This window comes from Lepisosteus platostomus, chromosome 11 (genome assembly GCF_059453375.1).
Source record: "Lepisosteus platostomus isolate fLepPlt1 chromosome 11, fLepPlt1.hap1, whole genome shotgun sequence".
NCBI classification, from domain to species: Eukaryota; Metazoa; Chordata; class Actinopteri; order Semionotiformes; family Lepisosteidae; genus Lepisosteus; species Lepisosteus platostomus.
In genome coordinates this window covers 25,742,084-25,769,835 of record NC_142621.1, presented here as the reverse complement: position 1 = coordinate 25,769,835, position 27,752 = coordinate 25,742,084, and the positions used below count along the sequence as shown (strand labels likewise).

At 40.1% G+C, this 27,752-nt stretch overlaps 1 protein-coding gene across 1 annotated transcript in view; it reads right to left on the bottom strand.

Moving 5' to 3' along the window:
- Positions 1 to 4,958: 4,958 nt before the first annotated feature.
- LOC148652246 (fibrous sheath-interacting protein 2-like) overlaps positions 4,959 to 27,752 on the bottom strand; it is a 42,397-nt gene continuing 19,603 nt past the window's right edge. The window contains exon 6 of the mRNA XM_088597590.1: positions 4,959 to 5,081. Within this exon, the coding sequence (XP_088453716.1) occupies positions 4,959 to 5,081 (123 nt within the window). The remainder of the gene's footprint in view (positions 5,082 to 27,752) is intronic.

Here is a 27,752-nt window from a genome sequence, read left to right as displayed (position 1 = left end):
TACTTGTCAGGGTTCATTGTTTCCCATGTTAACATTTAGAAATTTGCAACCAAATTTTGAATGCCAGCACAGACGCAACTAATACAAATATACTGTTGTCCATACAGTATAGTAAAAATCTATTATAGATATACTGTTGTTATGTATAGAAAAATATATACAGTACAGTATTTCTAATATATAAATGAAGCAAGAACAACAGAATACCAGTCTAACCAAAGAAATAGAATGGTCAGTATTGCAGATTTTGCAAGTGGATCCCTTAATTTATAAATAACTAAATGTGCAGACCCCTGTTTCATTCCAGAGGAGGCAGTGTCAAAGGGTTCTTTTGGCATCGAGTCTATGGTAGAAAGTGAAGTCACCCCCTTGGAACCTGGACAGTTTAATATTCTCTGGCAAAGAGGCGCAGACCTTTGGCATAGTGGAATATCTCTGCCCTGAGGAGTGGCTATGTGGCTCTGACGCCAGGGCAGCCACAATCAAATCCTAGTGGGAGCTGAGCTGAACATATCAGGGAAGGAACCACTAAGCAACAGCTAGGTGGACTACATTTCAGGATTTACTGTACTGAAGGAACAAATTAACATATTTCTTTACATTTGTTCTTTAGTTATGACACTGTGCATTTTAACCTCAAGGAGCTATCTGGAAAAATAAAATGCATCCATTACATTCAGACAAGCAGTGTACCTTACCTGTCCATATAAACTGTTCTCAATCACCTTTCTTTCACTAAAAAACATTATGATAAAAATTAGTGTGACATTGTTACTACATGGCCAAAATACGAACTAGATTTTGCAATATTAAACAATGGTGACTAATTAACAATATATAGGCAACTTTTCTAGTGGCAGAACAATTAATCTATTTTAAAGCACATTCCTGTGTAAAAAAGATGGCCTCCTAACCATGATGTTGTGGGAAATCCTTCAACCAAGGAGCAGGACACAGTCTTTGTGGATTCAGTTGTTTTATTGAGCTCAATAATGACATCAACGCGCGTTGGGTCTGCCCTGCAGGACAGACGAACCGCAAGGGTTTCCCAGCTCTTATATATAGTATGATCTCAGGAAGTTGTTTTGTTTCATAGCTTCATGTGTATTCGTCTTGCGCTTTGATATGTAGCATGAGTTGACCGGTTGGTCCTGTCTCAGGTCCTGCCCTTTGATGTGTAGCTGTAATGGTTGGAGCTGCTTAAGAAATGTTAAAACAGCCGACATATTACACAATGTGCCTGAACCAACACTGTAGTGTTGAATACAGATAAATTATATATATATATATTTTCCATCAATGATATATATATAGAAGTGTTTTTCTACTTCAATGATTATGTTCGTACTTTTTCAATTTACCTACTGGATGTCTAAAACTTGCTTAGGTTTTTAACTTTAATATGAGAGGCTTATAAAATAAAAATCACCACAACAAAATAGGACATTGGAAATGATAAATCTTTAACTTCAAACTGCAACTGTTCCATAACACTTTAGCAAGTATGGTACAATCGTGTTCCTATGTGAAGGAAGATCACTGGTAATTTTACATCATTGTGTTTTCAACAACAACTACTTGGTCAGGCGCAATGTATCTAACCAATTTCATACTGGGTACTTCATAATTGACACAACAAATACAGTTAAATTCAGAAAATAAATAGTAATTCTGCATTGAAATGTGCAGAAATATGTCATGTTTATGTTTGTACCCTGTTAACTTCATAGAGATTAGACCTTAGAGAATTTAAAGATTCTGCGAAACAGGCAGTTTGACCAGAGGTGCCCAAACGTTTGCATACAACTGTATGTTGCTGCTGCATCATTCAGGACAAAGCCCAAAATGCGTTTCCAACACATTTGATGACTTAGTGTTACTTAGTTGTTACTGCCCTCTGGTGGTTGTTGATTGAAACATAACATCCATTCAAACACGACCAGACATTTCTCCCACTGTCAATACTTCAGCAAAACTTCACATTTTATACCGGTGCCACAACAAATTGTTATTATGATAGAAATTTGTTTTAATATGACTAATATATTATTGTTGTAATGCAGTATGATCAGAGTTATACATAAGTACAATACAACAGTTTATTTTTGCGAAGGTTCAGTGTTCAATGTCAATGTTCTAGTCATTACAACAAAGTCAGTCTATGGTAAACTATATCTAGGATTTGGAAAAATGCACATGAGCTAACACAAAAATGTGCACATGTACTGTACTGTTAACAGACTGATTCATGCATTCGCAAAGAGAGAAAAAGCAATTTCATGAACTCACCTGGTGAAGTGAGCTCAAAATAGAAAACAGTTCCTCTTTAAACATTTACATATCACCATACTAAAACGATTAAAATAAAAACTTTATGTTCACACTGATGCTTAACATACCACAACTGCAGCATGTTGGATTTACCCATCAGACAGCTGACTGATCAGAGGGACTTCATGAAACCAGTTGGAATCAGTAGTCACCTCTTCAGTGGAGTCAGGTGAAATATGAACTGACCCAAGAGAAAAGAATTATTGTAGCATTAGGATTCTCATGGCATGCATAAAAAAGTGATCAATCCAATTAACATCCAAAATAGACAGAAAACATGTATTTATTCATAGATAAAATTAGGATGTTACTTGGAATTAAAACCCACAACACGCAGAATAAATGCCACACAGGCAGGTGCCCAAGGCTGGAGATAAACCATGGGCTTTGGAGATGCAGTGCTATAACCATGAATTGGAGGCACCAAACGCTAACAGAATCTGGTGCTTTGGCACCTCTATAGCATATCTTGGCATAGCCACCCTAGAGTAGACGCACAATATAAGAGGTGCCAACATACTATGCTCATTGTGGTCACTGAGGATCCAAAAAGTATTAGTTTAGGTTATTAATTTAAACCTATAGGTGTTCATCTTGGAAATACAACAAAATATAGCTGCAAGGTCAGTGTCAGGTCTGGAATTTGCATGAAGAAAAGTTCACCTTAAGAGGATGAATCCAAACATCCATTACTCCAGTACCTTTTTGTGCCTTCTAGCTCTGATCTCTTTCTTCAGCTGGGCCTGTCGCACCTCCCTCCGGGCATCTTTCTCTGTCCTCATCTGAAAAGCTCTCTCTCTCTGATTTTCCACATCTGTAGAACCGTCAGTGAAAAGGCAAAGCAGATGACAAACAGCAGAAAGCTAGATTGTGTTGAGCACAAAACAGCTACGCTACTAGACATTTATATTTATATATGTCACCTGCTTATAGGTGGTACATTAAATATTAAGGATTCTGTTAGATCATGTGGAGCTGAATCTCTCCCCTTTTTACAATCTAGCAATTGAGGCCTTTGGGCATTTTTCAGCATATTACAGTAGGAGCATTCAGCAGCTGAATGTGGTCTGGGAAGCCCAAAGACAAAATAACTGGGAAAATAACATACCATACAGCAATGTACAGTGAGAATGTGAAAAAAAAACAAGAAACTTGATTAAGCTGATGTAGAAAACCGATGAGGCTAAATACTATATATTGATAATGCTGGTGATTTGAAAGCTGATAAATCAATGAAAGGGGTGAATAAACTATGTGTTTTAAAAGTGAGTTAAGCTACAGTGTGGAATGTGAAATGGAAATCTAATAAGTAAATTGATAAATATTATTCTTTTCATACAGCCATATTATTGGAAAGCTTTGGAATTTTGTAATTGTAGGTGTTTATTAAACAAATTCTACAGTTCTGTAATCAGTAGTAAACGTGAAGATGTTGTCAACCTGCATCATTCCTTCTGGCCAACAAACTAAAAAACATTAAATTGTGAACTAGATCACAGTTGTACCACTGCAAATTATTGGATCTAGAAGCTTACCCTGTTTTCCAGAATGAAGAATCTCATTAAAATATTGCCTTTTTATTCTGTCTTGCATTTCTCTTTCAAAATCCTTACTTTCCTGTAAAGTCTTATTTAGCTTTTGCTGCAGGAGAGCAACCTTCCTTTTATAGAATTCAAATGCCTGAGAATGACAGAAAACCTTTCACAAGTGGCTATTCTTTAAAGAAAAAGAAAAGCCTCTCAACAAAAGATGAAAAGATCCATCTCATTGTTGATCATCTTGTATTAAAAAGCACATGTTTTTCCATTACTCTAGTATTTAATGACAAATGAACTAGCTTGCAACCCAACATGTTGCTAGTAGAAAACTTCCCGTCCATAAGGTCACATTTTAATTTAGTATCAGACAGAAACTGTTGGGCACCACTGAAATTCCAGCTCAAGTAAAAACTACAGGAGACTCCAATCTCATCTCAATCTACAGCACCCTGAAGCTGGGAAGCTGGGTCTGGTCAGAGCTCAGAAGAAGAAAGGCTGGGTCCAACATTACTTGGACGAAAGACTCTGTGTGTAGTTCAGAACCTTGCAGGCTGGGTATAAGAGATTGAAGCAGCAATGTCTCTCCTCTAATGCTTAGGTAATGAGGAGGAGAGATCATCAACCACCCTCTTGGATCCTCTTGGGGAGATACCCCTGAGGGATACTTTAGAACAGCCAATTATGCAAAGCAGCATGTCTCTGGGATTTTACTTGGAATTAAAACCCACAACACGCAGAATAAATGCCACACAGGCAGGTGCCCAAGGCTGGAGATAAACCATGGGCTTTGGAGATGGAGTGCTATAACCATGAATTGGAGGCACCAAACACTACCAGAATCTGGTGCTTTGGCACCTCTATAGCATATCTTGGCATAGCCACCCTAGAGTAGACACACAATATAAGAGGTGCCAACATACTATGCTCATTGTGGTCACTGAAGATCCAAAAAGTATTAGTTTAGGTTATTAATTTAAACCTATAGGTGGTCATCTTGGAAATACAACAAAATATAGCTGCAAGGTCAGTGTCAGGTCCGGAATTTGCATGAAGAAAAGTTCACCTTAAGAGGATGAATCCAAACATCCCTTACTCCAGTACCTTTTTGTGCCTTCTAGCTCTGATCTCTTTCTTCAGCTGGGCCTGTCGCACCTCCCTCCGGGCATCTTCCTCTATCCTCATCTGTAAAGCTCTCTCTCTGATTTTCCACATCTGTAGAGCCGTCAGTGAAAAGGCAAAGCAGATGACAAACAGCAGAAAGCTAGATTGTGTTGAGCACAAAACAGCTACGCTACTAGACATTTATATTTATATATGTCACCTGCTTATAGGTGGTACATTAAATATTAAGGATTCTGTTAGATCATGTGGAGCTGAATCTCTCCCCTTTTTACAATCTAGCAATTGGGGCCTTTGGGCATTTTTCAGCATATTACAGTAGGAGCATTCAGCAGCTGAATGTGGTCTGGGAAGCCCAAAGACAAAATAACTGGGAAAATAACATACCATACAGCAATGTACAGTGAGAATGTGAGAGAAAAAAAACAAGAAACATGATTAAGCTGATGTAGAAAACGATGAGGCTAAATACTATATATTGATAATGCTGTTGATTTGAAAGCTGATAAATTAATGAAAGGGGTGAATAAACTATGTGTTTTAAAAGTGAGTTAAGCTACAGTGTGGAATGTGAAATGGAAATCTAATAAGTAAATTGATTCTTAAAATGTAGAGAGCCTTGCAAAAAATATATGTTGGTGCTTTTAGAAAATATATTTCAAGGATGTGACCGCTACGGGCAGAATTTTAGAAAAAAGTGCATCAACAAAGTGCACCCTGTTTAGGTTACTTTAGAAGACAATGTACCAAAACAATATATGCTGTCTGGGTCATTAGATTAGCCGAAAGTAACTGATAAGCTTTGAAAAAGGGCGGAGCGGTGGCTCTGTGGCTAAGGATCTGCGCCTGTGGCTGGAAGGTTGCCCGCAGCCGGCAGAGGAATCCTACTCCGTTGGGCTCCTGAGCAAGGCCCTTAACCCCAACTGCTCTAGGGGCGCTGTACTATGGCAGACCCTGTGCTCTGACCCCATGCTCTCTCCCTGTCTGTGTGTCTGTGTGTCTCATGGAGAGCAAGCTGGGGTATGCGAAAAGATAATTCCTAATGCAAGAAATTGTAAAGGGTTAATAAAGTAATGTTATATATATATAATAAAACAAATCTAGTGGTGCTTCTTCTTTTGTTTAAGATGTAATCTGTTTTGTCTTAGGGAAAGGGGAAGTGTTGAAGGGACAAAGTGCTGAGCTTTCTCTTACAGCGCAACATCTTATTAAACCCTGTACTGCTTGTAACAAATTGAGTCTCTGATGCACTTTGCAGAGTGGCAACAGGGCTCCCAATATTGCAATATTGAAATAAAGACCTTACTCAGGTGAGAACTCTCTCTTGTGGCTTCCTTGAAAATTAATATTTCCATGACAATTTGGGGGCTTGTCCGGGATCACAAACCTGAGCGCGGACGGCTGCTGAAACTCCATCTGGACCCGGACAATTTTAGCAATTTGGACGAACCTAGGGGGATAAACTGTTTATCCTTCCAGAGATGCGTCTGGAGAATTGGCAGCTGTCTGACGTCAGTAAGTGATCCTTAAAAAGTTAATAGTTTGAAAAGCGAGCCACAGGGGTGTTCTCTTCGATAAGTCAGGGACTTACAGTATAACGGGTCTGGGACCCGGCGAGTCTGGGACTCGTGAAATGAACATATCTTAACACAGACGTGTGGTTTTTGCTCTGCGGAGTAGTTAATGTGATAAGGTTCTAAGTAAGGCACCGATCGGTAAAAATGGGGAATGAAAATTCAAAGACGAAAATGGGACCGAGCAGTCCAGCAAAAGTACATGTACGACAAATTCAGAGACGCAGGAATAGGTGTAAACGATTATAGCCCGGGTTAGAGTCCCGGCAGAAGGAAAAATGTGTATGTTCATGAACTGTAAAGCTAGGGTAATAGGTGTAAGGGAACTTGCACATAAATTATATATGATAATTAGGGGCACATAACTATGAAGGATCTTTGTAAGTGAATCAGAATGGACAGAGGAAAGTGGAATTAGGAAAAAGAAGTTTCCTGAAGAACAGGAAAATTAGAAGAGAAGTAGAAGAAAGGAAAGAAAGTGAATTGGAAATCTCCACAGAAATTAAAAAGCGGTCCGGAGCCAAAGCCTTTTCACTTGTTCGTGAAATGCCAATGTGCACTTTTCCAGGTCCAGAAGGAACTCCAGCATATGTACATTGACCTTGGTCTCCTAGTGAATTATTTGCATTAGTCAAGTCTTTTCCTAAATTGCCTGATGATCATAAAGAATTTAAAAGAAAGGCAAGCCTTGTTCTTGATTGTCTTAAGCCTAATTACAGTGACATAACCTTGTTGCTAGATCACATTGTTCCTAAAGGTTTACAACGTCCTCTAACAAGGAGGAGGCAGATTGGCGGATACATGACCCAAATGATGAAGAAGTATCCATCTAAATTAAACCACACGGAAATGGAGAGGAAAAGTTAGGCGGCTGCTTCTAAAAAGAGGTAAGGACTCCTCTTTTCTAAAAAGTCCCTTGTCCTCTCCATGTTGCTGTGGTGGGTTCAGGGTTTTTCTGAAGCTGAAGCGAGTACAACAGAAAAGTGAGTTTATGGTGTATGTGTTTGTAGATGCCTGTTTTGTGAAGGTGGGGTAGAAAAAGAGGGATGGCTGAAGGAATAGCGTCTCGCCCTGCCTGTGCGAAAAAATCCAGGTGCTGCATCCTGGTACATGACTGCAGTATGGCTGAAGGTAGTAACTAGAACTGTACTCGCAGAAGAACATGGTTGTGTGTTTAAAGCCAGGATTTGGAACCTGGTCCGTGTTCCCGAATTGTGAGAGTTCGTCAGTTTGTCTCGACTGGGGGATTCCTCGGGGCGCGTGGGAGACGTGAAAATGGTTTGGTGTGAAGAAAAAAAATTAGATTAATGCAAAGTGAAACTTAAAAAGAAATATGGACTATCAGACGGAATTTAGCGCTGCAAATGGGAGGTAAAAAGACTCCCAAGGAGGAGAAAAAGGAGCCGCTAGTTTGTCGCAATTATTGTGCGACTTTAATATTATACCAAGATATAAGACCCCTTCAAGAAAATAATGAGGACTGGGATAAATCCCCTGATTGGGTATATCCAGATGGGGGGTGAGTTAACTAGCCCTGGGGGAAAGGGGGGCAAGACCCCAAAGACAAAACTACGAACAAGCTGGTGTGCAGTTACTAAAAAAAAGGGTGTTTTTTGGAGAAATTGTAAGAAAGAGGCTTGATTTCACAATTAAAGAACATGTCAGAAGCTGAAACGAGAGCCATGCGTGAACTAACAGATTTAATCTAGTAAACCCCTTTGTAGCCTTCCTAAATGTATCTCAGGGTTTAAATAAAAGTGAAATAATCTTACAGTGTGCGGGAACTGGGGGAGACAGGAGCACAGCTGTCCTGTTTTTAGACTAAAACAGCATAAAGATGTGATATAAAGTTTTCTAACGGGTAGCAGGAGGCTACAGGAGAAGGGGGGGCAAGGGTTGTGTTTAAAGCAGATACAAGCTGTCACAGTTTGCCTGGCAAAAGATGTACAGTTTCAACTACTGATGTGGGTGGGGGACACCCCAGACCTATTGGGCTGGGATGTCCTGCAGCATTTATAAGGAATTCCTGTATGAAATAGCATTTATGTAAACTAACTCAATAGAGTTATGTGATATTGTGATTGTTTTACCTAATGAGGGAATCCATAAGGCCGGGCTACTCCAAGTATTAGATCTTCAGACGAAAAAAAGGAGTATAAAACCAACTACATGATAAAGCCAGGGTGAATGCCCTCTCAGAACGAGCTCGTCTGGTGACGCATTGGCTTTAGGGGGTTAGTGCAGTGTAAAGACAAAATTGCCTTGACCCCTGTAGCAGAAACCGTTTTTAATGTTTTGAAACAAGCTCTTGCAGGCACTGGCCCTGGACTGGATTCCCTCAGACGGATCATCTGTATGTAATCTGTATGTAAGTGAAAGAAATGGGTTGTGAGCTGTTGTGCTGGTACAGGAGCATGGAGATAGGCATCGTCTGGTGGGTTATTATTATTCAGGACCCCTTGATGCAGTGGCCAAGGGGCCGTGTTTATGTGTTGTGCAGGCTACCTGCCTGGCTGTATAAACTGAATAATCTGGTGTAAAACTAGCAGACCGAATGAAAAGATTTAATTGAAACTTGTAAATATGCGAAATGGAAAATTGTAGCGATTTATATAGACTCTATTTTTCTATTGTTCCACACTGCTGACCCTTGATTGTTCTCCCTTTCCCATTGGCCCACCATCACTCCACTGTTTCAGTATGATGTCATCATTAATTAGCTCTCAGCCAATCAGAACACATCTTATTCACTATTTAACATGGAGGCTTTCAGGAAGAGGGGGCCTTTTGTTTGACTTTGGTCCTGCTTCGCTTCGCTTCGCTTCAGGTTATTGCTTCGGCTTCGTTTGTTGGTTTGTTTTTCTTTGTATGTGTGTGTATTTTCGTATAGCTTCGGCTTTGTTGTTTTGTTGGTTTTTTGTTAGTTTCTTTGTACTTTCGTTTGTGTGTTCATCCTTGTTTTGTCATTTCCTTGCCCCAGTGTTACATGTTCAACTTTTGTGTTCTTTTGTACCCTGCTCCTGTTTATTACTCTTGTTCTCCCTTATTTGTCTTCCTGGTTCACTTGTGTTTTTGTGTGAACTTTTGTATATAAGGTTAGTTTAGGTTGTTGGGTACACTTTACACACTTAGTTGATTTTGTATTATTACACTAGTTTAGTACGGGTGAGTGCCATTTGTCTGGTATGGTTTTGGGTAGTCAGTGCAGGTTAGCTAGGGTGTTGAAGACGCCGAAGACCGTGTGTTTCGGGTTTTCTTTTGTAGTCAGATTAGCTTTCCCTCACTGTCCTAGCCAGCTCCATTTTGTTTGTTATTTTCTTTCCTTTGGCACCACTCTAGTTTCTTACCCTTGTTATCACGCTTCCTAGTCCCTCACCAGAATCCCCCTGCTTCCAAAAGAATTATCCTAAATGTTACACCCCTTTACCCCTAGACACTTGGGGTCGTAACATTATTGGGGGCTCGTCCGGGATATCAAATTCCCGTCCTAAGGATTTTTTTTTTGTGTTGCAGAATTTTGGTGTTGGTACAGGATTTTGATTTGTGGATTGTGTTTTGGCAAGGTACTGTAGTTATGGCTACTTTTGATTTGCGACAGTTTGTGGAGGAACCTTCCTTTGAGCAGCTGCATAAGTGTAGGAAGGCTAAATTGTGCCAAATTGCTGATCACTTCCGGATTCAGGTTTCGACGCAAGCTCTTAAAAGGGACATCAAGAGAGCTGTGGTGGATAGGTTGGTGGAGTTAGAGGTCATTGCCTCAGCGAGCAAGGACGCCGGTTCTCCTGGGGCTGGTGCTAAACCTGCTATGGTGGTGGAAGAACAGGACGAGGTGCAGGGGGTGGCTGAAGACTTAGCGGAGGCAGAGGTCAAGGCCACCTTGCCTCCCTTTGAACCGTTCTCTCCAGTCTCCACCGGGTCAAAAAGCGATACTCGCCTGAAAGTTCGTTTGGCCCGCTTGCACATCGAGGAGCAGGAAAAAGCCCAAGTACGCCAGGCAGAATTTGAATTGCGCCTTGCAATTCGTAAAATGGAGATTGAGGCGGAGAAAGAGGTTAAGCTCCATCAGCTTGAGCTAGAAGCACGAAAGAATGCTCCTGCTGCGCAGCTGACCCACTCTGAGGCCTCTAGTGTGTCTCCTTTGCAAGATCCACTCTCTACCACCTTTGATGAAAGTAAGCACATTGCTTTAGTTCCTCTGTTTAGGGAGACGGAAGTTGATTCGTACTTTGGTGCATTCGAGCAAATTGCCACATCACTCCATTGGCCTAAGGAGGTTTGGTCACTGCTTTTGCAGTGTAGATTAGTGGGCAAAGCTCAGGAAGTTTGTTCTACACTTTCTTTAGAAGAAAGTTTGAATTACAATACTGTGAAAGCTGCTATCTTACGGGCTTACGAATTAGTTCCTGAGGCTTACAGACAACGCTTCCGAAATCATGGTAAAGTGTCAGACCAGAAATTTGTTGAATTTGCTAGAGAGAAGGGCACTCTTTGATAACTGGGTTGTAGCAAGTAAAATGAGCGACATTAACTCATTGCGTGAGTTAATGCTCATAGAAGAATTTAAGGACTGTTTGCCTGAACGCATTGCTGTGTATTTGAATGAGCAAAAAGTAACTACTTTAGTGCAAGCCGCTGTTTTGGCAGATGAGTTCGTGCTCACTCATAAGAACGTTTTCACATCTGCGTGTGTGGAGAAGACTTTGTTTACTCCAAGTTCCCAGTCTCAGTCTCTCCAAGTACAAACTAGTTCCTCACGTCCTAAAGAGGAGCGTGAATGTTTTTATGGTCACAAGAGAGGTCATATAATTGCAGATTGTTTGGCCCTAAAACGTAAGCAGCAGCAGCAGGAAACTAAGAGTGTAGGGTTTAGCAATGCTGTTTCCCATGTTCCTGTTCCTTTGACTATTGAAAATACTCCTGACCCTTGTTATGAACCATTCATTATGGAAGGATTGGTTTCGCTAACAGGTAAACCAGAAGACCAGAAAACAATTCAAATATTAAGAGATACTGGAGCATACCAGTCATTAATTGTTGTGGATGCACTGCCTTTGTCTGATCAATCTTTCTGTGGTTCGAGTGTATTAGTTCAAGGCATCGAAATGGGTTTTATGAAAGTGCCTTTACACTGTGTACATCTACAATGTGATTTAGTTACTGGATTTGTTAGAGTGGTATGTCCTTCGCTACCCATTAAAGGGGTAACTCTTATTCTTGGAAATGACCTGGCTGGGGGTAGAGTATAGCCTATTGTTTGATTGGTTTTGTTTCTTCATTGTCCAAACATTAGATGTTTGTTTTTATGGGTGGGGGTGTTACGTCCCAGTGTGTGTTCTGTGTGTGTTTTTTCTATGTTCCACACTGCTGACCCTTGATTGTTTTCCCTTCCCCATTGGCCCACCATCACTCCACTGTTTCAGTATGATGTCATCATTAATTAGCTCTCAGCCAATCAGAACACATCTTATTCACTATTTAACATGGAGGCTTTCAGGAAGAGGGGGCCTTTTGTTTGACTTCGGTCCCGTTTAGTTTTGGTTCGCTTCGCTTCGCTTCTGGTTATTGCTTCGGCTTCGTTTGTTGGTTTGTTTTGCTTTGTATGTGTGTGTATTTTCGTATAGCTTCGGCTTTGTTGTTTTGTTGGTTTTTTGTTAGTTTCTTTGTACTTTCGTTTGTTTGTGTGTTCATCCTTGTTTTGTCATTTCCTTGCCCCAGTGTTACATGTTCAACTTTTGTGTTCTTTTGTACCCTGCTCCTGTTTATTACTCTTGTTTTCCCTTATTTGTCTTCCTGGTTCACTTGTGTTTTTGTGTGAACTTTTGTATATAATGTTAGTTTAGGTTGTTGGGTACACTTTACACACTTAGTTGATTTTGTATTATTACACTAGGTTAGTACGGGTGAGTGCCATTTGTCTGGTATGGTTTTGGGTAGTCAGTGCAGGTTAGCTAGGGTGTTGAAGACGCCGAAGACCGTGTGTTTCGGGTTTTCTTTTGTAGTCAGATTAGCTTTCCCTCACTGTCCTAGCCAGCTACATTTTGTTTGTTATTTTCTTTCCTTTGGCACCACTCTAGTTTCTTACCCTTGTTATCACGCTTCCTAGTCCCTCACCAGAATCCCCCTGCTTCCAAAAGAATTATCCTAAATGTTACACCCCTTTACCCCTAGACACTTGGGGTTGTAACAATATACATTTGGTGTATGCCACAATATTGGATGGCGGTGAAGGAATAGGGATTTCCTCTACACGGCAGGGACTCCAGTTAAGAATGCTGGGTTTGTCTCTGAACTGTTAGAAGCTTTGCAGCTACTGACTGAAGTAGCTGTGGTAAAGTGTAAATCACATAATAAAGAAATGTTTCCAGTAACTCGAGGGAACAACTTTGCAGATGCTGCTGTCAGGTAAGCAGTACTTGTAGAACAGGAGTCTGAGACCCCTGTGAAACCTCTGTTAGTGAAAAGGGGACAGCTACATAAAAATATTCAGGCTCTGAAGCAGAGAAAAGGACATGGTTAGAAAAGAATGTGGTGCTCCCAGCACACTGGACGCCCTGCATGCCCTCACAGCCTAATGCCTTTTGTAGCTCGACAAATGCACTCTGTCGGACACCTGGGTGTGAGAAATGGTGTGCCGGTTACCCAAAACTGGGTGAGAACCGGGTTTGAAGCAGTAGGCACTTATGTGGTATCTCAATGTGACGCTTATCAAAGGAACTCAACTCAACAGTTCAGGTGCGGGTGCTACATCTCAAAAGACCTGCTCCTGAGGAACCTTTCATGCACTGGCAAATTGACAATTGTAAAGGGAAACCTTGGCTCTTATAATCTGTTCGGTGTGAGATGGACTGAGATCACCCTCAGTCTGCTGGAACAGTGGAATGAAGGAACAAAACTCTGAAAGATCGACTAGACATCAGACTGAAGGAACGCCATGGGATGCGGGCTGGATCAAACAGAACTGTGTAACAGAGCCTGTTTGATATCATCACGGGCCAATCAACGAAACTTCCTGGAGGGACGAATTTGGCTAATGGGATGTTGAATTTGCTGATTCTCTATTGTAGTATTGTAGGTTGTTAATTGAAGTGGTGGACAGGTGCTGGACGCTTGGAGACCTCCAGTAGAGGGAAGATATGACCTGATACCTGGCGAGTGGGTGTGGGTGAGGATGATATACCCTGCCAGATGTTGCAACCCCGCTGGGGAGGGACCATATCAAGTGCAACTGACTACCGACTCTGCCATCTGAGTGACAGGATGAGATCGCTGGATCTACGCGTTGCACTGACACCGAACCACTGCACCAGAGACTGAGTGAACATTAATTATTATATTGTTACTGTTTCTGTGTTTGTCGAGCTTCCTGAGGGGGGGCGACAGTGTGGGTATTAAGTAAAAGGAGTTTTACTTTGATATATGGGGATATGGAATCAATACTTTATCAGTAAAACACAAATAATAATCAGAGCTCATGTTGGGTTTGTATTGCTATAAAAGATGCTCATGGAAGTAATCCCCTTTGATAGAGGTGATTATTTATGTTTATTGGCATGGGTAACTCAAATGTATTAGAATGGAACGAACTGTATGCTCCTCGCTATAATCACAGTTCTAGGCCATTCTCTATTAGGGTGATTTAGGTGAGCAAAGACTAAACGGTAATATTTGTACTAATTGTATTCTAGACAATTATGAGCAAATTAATGACTTAGCAAAGCACATCTATGATGAAGAAAAAATATAAATCATAATTATAATCCAGATGATTGGGGCATTGGTGCATGGCTACAGTCTGTGCTAGGAACATGGAGAGGGTCTCTGGTTCAATACGTATTTGTGGGTCTGGTATTATTCGTTATGATCATATTGCTAATGTCCTGCTTGAAAAACATCTGGACTTAAGCTGCTGCTTCTGTGCTAATTGTATGCCCTGAAGGGATCATGAAGGTCAAAAAATGATTTCATGGGAAAGGTTCTCTTATCTAGTGGCAGAACCTGATGGGTAGAACAATATAGTTTTAAGGGGGGTTACCCTTGGGTGTGATTCCCTCAGATGCAAATGATTATTGTGGTTTGTTTGTTCATAATAAGATGTTTTGCAGGAACGGAACAAAGATAAATTTTACAACTTCAGCTAGAATTGTTCTGCAAAACGGCACAGCTGAGGCAGGGGAACAATGTGTAGATTTTTCTAAGAGTTATTACCCAGTTGTTGACCAATCTTGTAAAAAATCCTAAGATTATGCTGGGCTCCAGCCCACAAGGATTTACCTGTGCTGTAAGAACTAATGAGTGAATAAGGAGACTGGATTCTGGTGAAAGACTTCAGGAAAAAGAAACCGTACCAGGTGCTGCTGACCACTGCCACTGCTGTGAAGGTCATGGAAAGGATGCCCTGGATTCATGCTTCCCACTGTAAAAAGGTCACAAACGAACTGAGCAAAGCGCAGGAGTGATGTCTCCACAAGGACAGATGGGGATCACCTGCTTGGGACTGATGTGCACAGCCTTTTTCCTTTTTATGTGGAAGCCTGTTACCACCCCAAAAGAGGAAGAATCTAAATGCAAAGCCTCTTTGTATACAAACTGGCTGAATGAAACTGATAATGAGGGGGATATGAGTAATTTGTGGTATAAATTTATAAATCATACTGTAAAGTTAAAGAAATGTAATGCATCTTGTTATGTATGTGCTTTAATGCCTCATTCTACAGCCTCACCCATGTGACTTTTTCCCCCGACCAGTTGGTAGTCACATTTCTGAATGTATAAGTCTAGTGGCAGGATTTCCAAAGCCAGACCCTAGATCTTTTCCCACCTTTACCATAACATATTTAACCTACTCAAAGGGGAGTTAGATTAATGGCACTCCAGAACAGGTTCATGCTGGACCTTCAAAATGCAGCATCTGGAGGAGTCTGTGCTTTAGTAGGAGACTCCTGCTGTACATATATTCCACTTAATGACGATGATTACGGAAATATTACGCTCGCTATTCAGCATTTGAAAGAACTAAAAGACTAGGTGAATAAAGAGAGAGGCATTAAAGATACACCGGCTTTTCTCTCCTGGTTAGAATCACTGTTTGGGCCAGGGGGATTGTTTTTCTTTAAGTTACTAACACCGATTATACGGGCTGTGATACTTGTCTTCCTGTTTTAATGTTGCTGTATGACATGTATTATTCCAATCCTTCGAAATATGGTAATGAATATGTTTATGCATCAGTATATTCTGATAAGAACGCAAGAATCCGACGTATGGGAGCCTCCTGGGAATCCATATGAAGAATCTAACTTTTAAACATTTTAAGAATAAAAAGGAGGGAATTGAAATGGAAATCTAATAAGTAAATTGATTCTTAAAATGTAGAGATCTTTGCAAAAAATATATATTGGTGCTTTTAGAAAGTACATTTCAAGGATGTAACCGCTGAGCTACGGGCAGAATTTTAGAAAACAGTGCATCAACAAAGTACGCCTTGTTTAGGTTACTTTAGAAGACAGTGTACCAAAACAATATATGCTGTCTGGGTCATTAGATTAGCTGAAAGTAACTGATAAATTTTGAAAAACAAATCTAGTGGTGCTTCTTCTTTCGTTTTATGATGTAATCTGTTTTGTCTTAGGGAAAGGGGAAGTGTTAGAAGGGACAAAGTGCTGAGCTTTCTCTTACAGCGCAACATCTTATTAAAACCCTGTACTGCTTGTAACAAATTGAGTCTCTGATGCACTTTGCAGAGTGGCAACAGGGCTCCCAATATTGCAATTACTTGTCAGAAAGACATCTTTTAAAACAGTTATGCTAGAGATCCTGTTATCTTTTGCTTGCTCCCCAATCATGCTGTATTTACAGAGGTGTCACAAAGTCACTTGCCAGAGTGGATATAAATGTCTCTAATCAGTTTAAGATGCAGAAGGAAACCAGCTATTAAAGATCTGTCATCCAGGTGATGACCAGGAGCAGCCCTGGGTCAAAATAAATCAAACTGTATTCTCATACCTCATCTTGTCTACTGTACTGCAGACCTCTCATACGCTGTATTTCACCACTGCATATCCCCTCTGTTTTCTGAGCTCCTGCCTGGTGCCTTCATAAACAACAACAGCAAAGAAAGCTTAATCCACAAGGCAAGGTCAAAATGTCAGACAGCAGCAGAGGAATTTGTGAATGTGGTTTTTCCGTAGAGCAAATGTTTATCTTTTGGAAAACTTTGACTCAGTCAAGACTTTCACTTGCTTGCACAATTAATTAACTTAAGGCAAACCTTTACTTACAGTTGTATTCTTGACATCCAATGTTTTAACATAACAGTAATATTTACAGCGAAACGAAAAAAAAAAAACAAATCAGGGAATCTAAAAGGCAGGAACTTGCTGTTAAAGAGTGAGGAGCTTCCGTATGTCATTACCTGTCTCTGTTAGCCATAAACTGGTCTGAAATATTCTTGGATCCTTCCTCCAGGAGCCATTCCCTCACATCGGTGAAGCTGATATCCCTGGGAATCTCGTTCTGCTCCTGGAGCTCCAAGAACTTCTTCACTATTGTTTTCTGAAAGCCAGCACAGCCTTTTACTAGAGTGTCACACTCCCTTCATTGCAAAGTTCTCCTAAGCACTATTATAGCTGAGTGTGCACTTCAAAACCAACACTGACTTTTTCCATTAGATTTTTAATTTGAGCTCACAACGATACAATGTGTTTGTACAGTATATGTATAAGAGTGAAGGCTGAGCTACTGTAGTTTGTTGATCTAAACATTTCAATTTAAGAAGTGCATCTTGGATACTAATTTGAATGTCGCCATTCTAACTCAAAGCCTTCACGGTATCAAACCTGTGTGGTCACACGTCCCAAACAGTCTGGCTCTGCCAGTGGAGCCTGGAGACCCCAAAAATATAACACACGGTTTGCCTTTTAATAATTTACACCTCTAATAATAATAATAATAATAATACAAAGTAATAAACACTATGTTTGAAAAGCGCGGACTGATTAGTAATTTGTACAGAGCAACATAACAAAACAGTGGCCACAGTACATACGGAAATTTCCAACTATACTATTTTTAAAAACTATGTCTTTTTTCTGTATATCAAGACCTAGTTTCCAGTGACTACCGCGATGCGCCCTTCCATTTCCTAACTGTGTTATAGAAAGCAAGTGGCGCTGCTAAAGAAAATATCCTAAAAATAACTACTTTTTGTAGTGTCCGTAATGTGACGAGGGGTCCGGTTCACCTTCAGACTTAATTTCTTGTATAAATATATTGTATATACAGTAGGTTTTATAGTCTTATATAATATTTTTCAAAGCGTTTTATAATGCTACTCTTGCACTCTGCTGTCTCCTAGTTCCTTTCAGTTGGGCTTCACCGGTGAAATAAGGATGAAAACGTCCTCTCTGCCCAGTCTTGCTTTTTGGCGGTTGATGTGTCTGTATGTGTCTTTTCTAGATATGTCTAAAACGACACCTAATATGCAGGAAGAAGCTGTTAAATTGGTAAGCTGGTATCTGTAGCTGGGTAGCTGCAGAAAAGGATTAAAAACGTACAGACAGAAACTTTTTAAAAACAAATCTGGGTGCGGCGGTAGGATGAGGTCACAACGGAACAGCCATTTCACGAGGTTCCTAATTCCTCAGCCTCGAGATGCGTTCTGGTTGTTTGCGGTTTGGCTGAAGGTATTTGTACGGTAGCAATGCCGTGCTTTAAATTTCATACTTGGTTATTTAAGATCCCTGTTTATATGAATAGGTGTGTTAACCCCTCTGTATTCTGGCTAGATTTCACTCTGGAATTCTTAATCTGGCCTTCCTAAAGTTTTTCCTTAAAACAATTGATGAAGACATTTTTCACTTTTTAACCACTTTTCATCTGTAGCTCCGAGGAACTGCTGGTATAGTGGTGGACAATGCGTGCTGGATTTTGGGATCCTTTGGGATGGAAAAGAAGTGTAGAAATGCAATTTTAATTATGGTCAATTCTGGTATTGTATCCATTTATAGTTATACAGGTGTTGTCCTCAATATTCTCAGTCACAGCAGCATGACACATGGAATATTACCCATCCATTGTCTAATCACTTGATCCAATTCAATGCTGTGGAGAAGGGCTCTGCAATTACCAGAGGTCAGTTTCTTCATTTCTGTTGCAGTGTGAGAGCAAAGAAAATTACAGTCATCAACAATTATACTGCTTATCTGTTTAGTTGCAAGATATTATCCTTTCTTTTGGAAAGAATCTGTATTCGGATTTGTGACCAAGATTACATAATACAAATGCCAAAGCTTGGAACGTCTGAAAAAGACTCAGCGGATGACAGAGGGATCAAATTTACTAACTAAATGTGTGTTCACTGATTGATCTGCAGAGCCACACGGTCAGGCTGGGTGCAATAAGATGTGGATACAGTCCTTCAAATTCACATCCCTAGTAAAAAAAGAGAATACAATCCATATAGACATTCCAGTGAACTGAACATGCAAGTGTTGAAGATGGAAGATGGAGGGAATCACCCAAAGAAAGATTATGTGAAAGCAGGGAGAACACGCAAACACCCTACATAAGGTGCACACGTCTGGAATCAAATTAAATGACCCCCAAACACGTTCACCAATTTTATTTCTAAAAAGATAACTTTCTGCATTATGATAAATGATGAACGCACCTTCGTTTTTATTAAAATATAATTCAAAATGATTTTAGAAAATTGTGTTATTTTTATGTAAGAACTGTTTCAATCAAACGCACTTAAAAAAAACCCCAATATTTTAGGAAATGTTGGAAAAGGAAAAGATGGTTGAAAAGTATGGAAGCCCGTTTCCGCCAGGGAGTAAAAAAAACACGCTATGGTATCTCAGAATTCCGATTTAGTATCTCAGAATTGCGACTTAGTAACTCAGAATTCCAACTTAGTATCTCACATTTGCGACTTCGAAATAGCCCATATTTCATTGTCTGTCCTTTTGATTTGTAACGGATTTGGGTTCTAGGGCTTGTGCCCTCGCCGCTGTCGCAAATGTGAGATATGAAGTTGCAATTCTGAGTTACTAAGTCGCAATTCTGAGATACTAAGTCGCAAATCTGAGATACCATAGCGAGTTTTTTTTTACTCCCTGGCGGAAACGGGCTTCTATAGAAAAGCCTGGAATGCAAGTGTAATCCTCACTTAAGGGGAGCCGGGTTTTAGAACTGGCTATAGTTGCTCACGGACATAGCGTTGGCTTTATGAACTACAACTCCCATAACACACTACTCAAGTCCCTATTCTGCCTGGCTGTGGTGACCTCTAGTGGGTCCCTCTCAGTTCTGGCAGCTTTACCATTGATCTTGTGCACTCACTGGCGTGCGCAAGAGGAACTCGCACACAGACTTTTGGAACTCGGATCGGAACAGTTCATGCTGCACTACTAAATCTTATGAAGTGCACTACTGTGGGTCAGTAGCTTTGAGGATTTTGAATACTTAGAGTAAATCAGGTCTTGCTATAACTATGAATAGAATTATGAAGGCTAAGACTGTTTTTTTTTAATGGTGTAGTACACCAATAAGACATTTACAGACAACATTAAAACTAACAAACCATTTTGTGATTTAGTTGAGTGTCTGGTCATGGATGTGGTAGTGTGCTCACCTATTTGAATAACACAACTTTATACAAAAACATGAATGCAATTATTTTTATTTCAGAAACAGTAGTTCCCATCATTAAAACTCCTTTTTTGATTTTGCATTGCAAGGAGTTTCCCCTCCATGTGAAACATGTTTGATGGTGGCAGATGGATTATTACAGGAAGGCTCTGGATAAAGCAGTCGACATTTTCGACAGCAAAGATGTTTTTTTAGGCATCTTCCTGGAGTTTGGAATTACAGGGATCCCTGGAAACACAGAGTGGTTTGACATGTCACTGTTCAAGTTTCTTTATTCCATGGCAGCAGGTCAGATAGACTTTGGATACAGTTCTACCCAGAGGCATCTTAATGTCCGGTTTATTCAATAAGAAGCTATTTGATTAAAGGTGTGTGGTAATTTGGCTATTAGACAACTGTTTTTCAGTCATTTCAATCACATTCATATATATTATTCCTGTCATCTTCTATTGGACTATTCACCCCTGATCCTTACTATTACCTGTCCCTTAACCAGTTCAATACATGAATTTCCCTAAATGCCTATTGCCTTTAATTTAAGAAGAACATTATCAAAAGCATCTTTAAAATCTAATCATATCATTTTGTACGTTCTGTGTGTGTTTACTGCTGTGACTTGTTTGAAGAATTTTAACAAGATGGTAAAGGAAGAATGACCTTTTCTAAAACCATATTGACTACTGCTAGGGTCTTATTTTCATATGAGCGATCCTGTTGTTTAGTTCTAAAGTGGTTTTCATAACTTTACTTGTAAAAGAAGGAAGACGTATTAGCTTATATCTTATATCTATCATATAAGTCACATTTAGTCATATTTACTATACCGAGAGATACTGTAGAAGGGAATGAGGGAGGGCACTGAAAATGGAGAAAATAGAGTACTGTTGAAGAGGACTGCCAAAGATTGATGCACTGGACAATGGACTATTTAGAAGAAGAGAGATCAGTGAAGAGTAGAGGTGCACAGTTGACCACTTGATCAGAGTGGAGTTTGGAGTTCTGCCTCACCATTCCTATGGAGGTAGCAGTGTCAATAAAACTTGACGTTTGCAGAACACTAAGGCCAATTTGTATACAAATCAGTTTGTTTTTTAAAGGATTCTAAATTTAGGATGAATTCCCCCATTCTACATAAATTCCATCCAATGTCTAATTCTGAACCACACTTGTCACTAATGTGCTACACAGAATAAAATCACAGTCACAAACTAAATACTCACCATCTGGAGTGTTCTGAGGCTTGTTCCTACTGAATCTGTCCAAACTAAAAACTTCTTTTTTGAAGAACTATGAGCACACAAAGAAAACAATTTAGGAATATTTCTTCCACAGGTATTAAACTTGAACTGTTACGTACTGTATTGATCTTGATAAATTTGTAGTCATTATTCATACAGAACATTCAGCATTGGCCACCATAGCAGTTGCTATTCTTGTTGTTTGCAATTAATAGGAATGTCTTCTAGAATGTTATTTGATGTACAAATGAGCATTCTATTCAAATTATTTCTGTAGTGCTAATATTAAAAATACAATAATGCCCAAATTAATTAATAATTAAAGTTTGGGTATCTAATCAATACCTTGTGTTTTTGAGGCTCCTTGAGGCTCATCAGGCACTTTAAATGGTCCAAAGCTTTCACAGCTCCCGCGTCCACTGGATGTTCCCTGGGCTCTTAAGTTTTCCAAAGATGGATTTGTTTCATTCTGAATTCTGACGTCTTTTGACCTATTACCCATGATCTTATGCTTTATCATGGAGCCAAACTTTTTCAAAGGATGTTTCTTGACTTTCTGGCTCACATTCACATCTCCATCCGGCGTATTAACTGCAAAGGGGATGTTGCTGTGCGAGAGAAGCCCTTTGCTCTCAGATGTTTTGGTCAGTTGCATTGGGGTCATGTAATGTTTTGCTATGTCAATGCCCAGACCACTCTTGCTTTGGGCTGGACTGAGATTTTTGTCCTTATTAAAGCTGGGATTGTACACATACCAAGATGAGTGTCCGGGCAACTCCTGTCACAAAAAAACAAAAAGTTACAGTTCAGTGACTGTTGTTTCATTTTTAAAAGTAAATCAAAACAAGTAACACTTCTCTTACGGAGAAGAAGATAAGGATTATGGGGTGTGTATATGTTTTAGCACTGACGTTAACACTAGAATAAAGGCAGACAATGGAATATAAAATAAGAAATCAATGTGAATGTTTACAATTGCATGTATAGAAAATAATGCATCTCAGTTTTTTTATGATGCAGATATCAGTTTGGAAATGTAGATGATACTGTGAGCAAGTCTCTCTATAGTAGCATTAACTCACCTGATTGCTCTTGTACTAATTGAGTGATAAAGCTGACATCCACAGACAGGTGAGTTTAGTACGTATGCTATGAACTGACAATAGGGATATTTCTGAGATGTTATACAGTATTAGGGAAAACAAATCTGGATTTGTAGTTTTATTGTAAAGGAAAATGCACAACACAACTATCATCATATTTACAAAATAAGAGTTCCATTTTCCAGTACTTTCTAAACAAATGTCTGTTAATTACAGTAGGTACAGAACAGGTCCATCCTAATTTGATAAGAGACATTTTTACAGGTTTGGAACTGTTGGTCAATAACAATAACAATTTATATGGACAGGTAAGGTACACTGTTTGTAATGTCTGAATGTAATGGATGCATTTTATTTTTCCAGATAGCTTCTTGAGGTTAAAATGCACAGTGTCATAACTAAAGAACAAATGTAAAGAAATATGTTAATTTGTTCCTTCAGTACAGTAAATCCTGAATTTTAGTCCACCTAGCTGTTGCTTAGTGGTTCCTTCCCTGACATGTTCAGATCAGCTCCCACTAGGTTTTGATTGAGAGAATATTAAGCTGTCCAGGTTCCAAGGGGGTGACTTCACTTTCTACCATAGACTCGATGCCAAAAGAACCCTTTGATACTGCCTCCTCTGGAATGAAACAGGGGTCTGCACACTTAATTATTTATAAATTAAGGGATCCACTTAAAATATGCAATACTGACCATTCTATTTCTTTGGTTAGACTGGTATTCTGTTGTTCTTGCTTCATTTATATATTAGAAATACTGTACTGTATATATTTTTCTATACATACAACCTATATCTATAATAGATTTTTACTATACTGTATAGACAACAGTATGTTTGTATTAGTTGCATCTGTGCTGGCATTCAAAATTTGGTTGCAAATTTCTAAATGTTAACATGGGAAGCAACGAACCCTGACAAGTAAGTAAAAATAGGTCTTATATTGATAGGTGATAAATGTTTTGTTTGCACTGAATTGTATTGAAACAAATAAATATCTGCAAGAATTCAATAAAAATGTTGCTGCTGCTCCTCAAACTTCTAGAGGCAGCACAGAAACAGGATCCATTGATCGTACTTTTGACTTGAGTTCAGTTGCAAAAGGCATTGTAAGGACTTTATTTGGAAAGCTCAAATCTTTACTCACCCAGACTGAAGAAGATGTATCTAGTTCCAGTTCTCCTGCTCAAAGCAATGCAAAGAGCTCAAGTGTCAGCTCTTCACCAACAAATTCAGTGTTTTCTGATTCTGTGTCAGATATTTCAGATTTGTGCACCTATACAGTAGAAACTGCTGGAGCCATTTGTGAAGCAATGAAAAAAGAGTTAGACCAGGAGGTTTATTGCACAACAGTGGCAAAGAAGGCTTCAGATGAAAGCCTTCTGGCTAGAGAGGTTGTTACTTCAGTTTTGGAGTACCTTGAAGAGCAATATATTTTAGACACCATTAAAAGCCCTTCACCATATCCTAAAGACTGGGAGAGATATCTTTCACTGCATGTGTTCGACCAATAACAGGTGAAGGTTCTAACTGGTCCATTTTGGTGCACATGAGCTGCTTGGTGCTCCGGGTTTCCATATCATTGTCAGCTTGAGGAGCATCTGAAGACTCGATATCTGAATGTTGGAACTTCATAATTTCTCTCACAAGAGAATCAACTATCTTTTGGGCCAGGGCCTCACTCTTGGCTGCTACTGCTTGTTGTAAGTTGTCTTTGGAACCAGCACTCTGCAGCAGGTCTCTGTAAATACAGCTGGCCACTTGTTTGACAGAAACCAGCTCACATTGGATATTGCTTCCCATTGTTGGATTACATTCTGAGGTATCTGGGGCTGTAAATAGTGTAGCGGCGAGGCTTAATAATAAGGCAGAATTAAATGTTTCTGAGCTTCCCAAATGAGGCCCCATTTCTCTGTTCATCTCTGTGGTGCAGCCACAGAGAAACTATTCATGCAAGATGTTTTCTTTTGATAAGGACAGCTCCCACAGGGGGATGCACTTAGCTAAGCCTGGCTATCATGATCAATGGTCATCCATTGGCACCTGTCTGTTTAGGGAGTGCCCGTTGGACATCTGGACTGCATTACTAAGTGTCAGGAGTAAGTGACTCATATCTCGCCTTGATCAACCAATCAGGGACTGGTAGGGCCGAGTAACCCACGTGGGACTCTGATGCCCATGGAACTTTCAGCCAATCAATGAGCTGAAGTTCCTCCAGGTAAAAACAGGCAACACAGAGAGCCTGTGAGATTCAACAAGATCCAGATTCAGATTCAGATTCAACAATTCTAAAGGGAATTCAAAGGAGAATCCCAAGGGCAGGACATTCTCGCAGCGCGCCTCCCGACCATCCTGAGACTCAGCCCGGACAACCACGGAACGGCCAGTGTGTCCGAGTGCCAGAACTTTCCTTTGTTCTAAGAGTCTAGAGTGGAGGTTGCCAGAGAGTAACCAGCAGCAGGCCTCGTGAACAGGTCGGAACTGTTGACAGCTGAATCACTATTCAGAACTAGCTCTTCATCAGGAACGAACCGGTCCTCTTCCTGACTTGCTGGGACCCACAGTCATCTTTTCTCCTGTGCACAAACTTTGCTAGTTAAAGCCAACAATGAGCATCAGCAGCGCACCGTCGCAAGCCGCACAGCACAGCCTGGCACCGAGCCAGAGAGCGCGGATTGGACAGCAACAGCCTGCAACTGTTTCTTTGTGCCCGCAGGAGATCTGAATCCCCAAAGATTGGATGAGTATTCAACTTCAATGCATTACAGCTCGAGAATTCAATTGTTATCCCAACCAGTTGACATCAATTTAATTCCTAAGAGTTATGTACTTGTTTGAGTATCTAATGTAGAAGTTGTAACCAAGTTCACTTTACGAAACGGTCTTAATGAATGATATACTGAACGTATGTCCTCTTGATATGTGTAACACTTTGTAACTGATTGAATATATATCTTTTGTATTCTGATAACCCTCACGATAAGATTGGTTAGATTTACATGCATATTCTATGTATTAATAAATGTATCCTCGTGTATTAGTACCTGTGTGTGTGTGCGTTGTTTGAGTTATGTCGCATGGTTGGATTCTAAAGCCATCAAAAGAATCAACTTTGTGATTTACTGCTACAATTAATAATTGTCTCAGTAAATGCCCAAACCCTACAGAACTGGTGCCTTCAGAGAGCCACTATGATTACATATTTGGCGTCCCTGAACCGGCTTAATCTACAATAGTTTCTTCAGCACATTTTCAATAATGCCCACAGCAAATTCACTGAGCTCCCAACAAGATAAACTATCCATAATCTGTTCTTGTTTCTTCTCCCTCTTTGGAGAAAAAGGATGAATTCTTAAGAGCAGCTTAGTTACAATTTTTTTCACAATATCTGAATATGGTAGGGGAATATCAGAAAGTGGTTGAATATCAGAAGGGGGCTCTGGAGGTGACATTCCCTTTTCTTGGCAACCAAGATTAAAGGTGTCATTTTCACTGCTGTTCACATCATGAGTGGCTTCGTTTGTAATGGAGGAAGGAGAAGGACCTAAGGCTGAAGACTCAGCTGTTGAAAAGTAGAGCTTTGAGAGCTCTTTAACCAAAGATACAATAATGGCATTGGACACTTCCTGATTTTTGGACATTATTGCATCGTATAATGCAATAAGGGAGCCACTTTCTTGCAGCAAGTCATTGTACACTTTTTCAATCATTTGGTCTGCATCCGAAGGCTGAATAAAGATGCATCTGTCATGGTCAGGTGTGCCTATAGTAATTCCTGGAACAGCTGATAACTGCATGATCACAGATTCAGTAATACTTATAACCATTTCACTCAAGGTTTGCAGAGGTCTCTTCAGATCTTCAGCACTGGACTCAGGGCTGGAACAGTTTAGCTGAATTTTCTTTAGCAGATTATCTGTGACTCCATGTACTATTTCAGAAAATACAAGAGAAATTTGAGAAGACTGTGCACTGGTTGCTGCCTCTTTGTTGTGCTCACTAGTGATTCTAATATCACTCATCACCTCATCAACCTTCACATCATGCAAAGAGGACTCCAGAGGTTTTGTTTTCATACAGTCTGGGATTGAGGAGCTCTTTTTAGTCTTCTTAACTGTCTTCCCTGAAGCTTTACACTGCTGTACACCTTCTAGACCCTGGACTCTTTGAACCAGATAATCTCCAGGCTTCTCTGGGGTCTCAGAAGCTAAGAAATCTTTTTTCTTATTAGAACAAGGTGTCACACCAACAGCTTCTCCTAGGGAACGTGATGAGCAGGGCTTATCCATAGTGTCTTCTGGCTGGAAACTGTTTTCAAACCCACTTGGAACTGTTGGAGAAAAGCCTTTTGGAGACTTTGTCATAGGAGACTGCAGTTTTTTACTTCTGACTGTTCGACCAATAACAGGTGAAGGTTCTAACTGGTCCATTTTGGCGCACTGGAGCTGTTCAGTCCTCCGTGTTTCCATATCAATGGCAGCTTGAGGAGTACTGGACTCAGGGCTGGAACAGTTTAGCTGAATTTTCTTTAGCAGACTATCTGTGACTCCATGTACTATTTCAGAAGAAACAAGGGAAACTTCAGAAGACTGAGCACTGGGTGTTGCCTCTTTGTTGTGCTCACTAGCGATTCTAATATCACTCATCAGCTCATCAACCTTCACATCATGCGAAGAGGACTCCATAGGTTGTGTTTTCATACAGTCTGGGCTTGAGGAGCTCTTCTTAGTCTTCTTAACTGTCTTCCCTGAAGCCTTACACTGCTGTACTCCTTCTAGACCCTGGACTATTTGAACCAGATAATCTCCAGGCTTCTCTGGGGTCTCAGAAGCTAAGCAATCTTTTTTCTTATTAGAACAAGGTGTCACACCAACAGCTTCTCCTAGGGAACGTGATGAGCAGGGCTTATCCATAGTGTCTTCTGGCTGGAAACTGATTTTAAAACCACTTGGGACTATTGGAGAAAAGTCTTTTGGAGACTTTGTCATAGAAGACTGCAGTTTTTTTCTTCTGACTGTTCGACCAATAACAGGTGAAGGTTCTAACTGGTCCATTTTGGTGAACATGAGCTGCCCAGTGCTCCGGGTTTCCATGTCAATGGCAGCTTGAGGAGTACTGGACTCAGGGCTGGAACAGTTTAGCTGAATTTTCTTTAGCAGATTATCTGTGACTCCATGTACTATTTCAGAAGAAACAAG